The sequence below is a fragment of the Varanus komodoensis genome, unplaced genomic scaffold (assembly GCF_004798865.1).
Source record: "Varanus komodoensis strain SLA01 unplaced genomic scaffold, ASM479886v1 scaffold4, whole genome shotgun sequence".
Classification (NCBI taxonomy): Eukaryota; Metazoa; Chordata; class Lepidosauria; order Squamata; family Varanidae; genus Varanus; species Varanus komodoensis.
Window position 1 is genome coordinate 10,829,347 of NW_025335941.1, and position 1,427 is coordinate 10,830,773.

At 43.2% G+C, this 1,427-nt stretch overlaps 1 protein-coding gene across 1 annotated transcript in view; it reads left to right on the plus strand.

Moving 5' to 3' along the window:
* Positions 1 to 514: 514 nt before the first annotated feature.
* The window catches only part of TMPRSS3 (transmembrane serine protease 3), a 17,054-nt gene continuing 16,141 nt past the window's right edge, over positions 515 to 1,427 (plus strand). The window contains exon 1 of the mRNA XM_044441729.1: positions 515 to 532. Within this exon, the coding sequence (XP_044297664.1) occupies positions 515 to 532 (18 nt within the window). The remainder of the gene's footprint in view (positions 533 to 1,427) is intronic.

Consider the following 1,427-nt stretch of genomic DNA (forward strand, 5'->3'; position numbering starts at 1 on the left):
GCCGAAAAACAAATAATGATGGCGCCAGGAGGACCTCTCTATCATATGTTTTGCCTGAAAAGAAAAGGTCAACATATATCTCTTGCACTTTTCAGAAAAAATATTTAATTGTATTAATGAATATTTTATACAACATTGTACATTCAGTCAACAGTACTGACAGTCACTCACATGTTATTTTGCTTTTCTTACATGCAGACTATATAGCCTTACTGCATTTCTTCTCCACATGTGAGGTTGCTGAATGTGTTTGCAAATACACCGATGTTCCTTTTCCTGATTACAGTTAATTAAAAAGATTGCTGCCTTCGTGGTCTTTGGAGCAATGCCACCATCAGCTACCGGATACCTCTGGGCAGGTTGAATTACACTGACGCCAGTCATAATGACATCCATTACAATGATTCAGCCAGAAATTCTGGATAGCTCGACAAAAATATCAGCAGATCCAACACCAGGATTCCTAGTGGACTAACTTTTATAATGCAAAGAGCAAGCAGCTTGGCTGATAGTAATGGCTTCACAGGAAGAGGTGAGTGGAACCTGGGGACAGGGGGTTAAATAGTTCTCCTCCATTCTTTGGCACATGCCATCCCTTGGAAAGCCATTTCTTTTAGCTTTGCTGAATCTCTGTGGATGAGAAATGCCTCGTAGGGAGACATGCGGAGTTACCTTCAGAGGGCCAGGTTTTCCCTTGCTCTTGCCTGGTAAGTAAATTGGGAGTGGGGGAAGGCAACGCAGTAGCATGTATTGGACTGCCTCATCCTTTCTGGTTCTGGGGTTCCTACATGAAACTCTCACTGCATGGCATGGGAAGAATGAAAGAGCACAATCATTTCAAGAGAGCATGCACATGCGATGTTGGTGGGGAATGAGTTCCTATTGGCAAAGTGCTTAGATTACAGTCTCGATGGGTTCCTTGGCTTCGGTTAAGAGCACTAGGGTTTTCTGGATAGCAGTGCCTATGGGCACTCCCTTGGGGAAGAGGTCCAGGGAGTCAGTCGACAGACTGTGCAAAGCAGGGCCCTCAGAAGCAGCAGGGCTGCCTTGCCACATCTTGCAGCAACTGAGGTAATACCCATCAAAAGCGGGTGGCCAGGCACTGCAGAAAAGAGCGCATGCACTGCCCAGCCAGTGTATACAAGAAAGCAAATATGGAAAACAAAGGCTGCTAAGAATTGCATGAGTTGATTGCTATGTGTTGATTTCCATGTGTACATGCACACCTGGAGATAATTACTATAACTGAAATTGAAATTGAAACACAGTCCTTAGTCATAGTCTTTCCCAAGGAGGATGCTTTTCCCGGAGATACTAGAGACAGGGCTGGTAGGCTTATGCATGCCCCTCAGATGGAGTCAGATTTAGTCATAGGGTAGAAACATTATTATTATTATTATTATTATTATTATTATTATTATTATTAT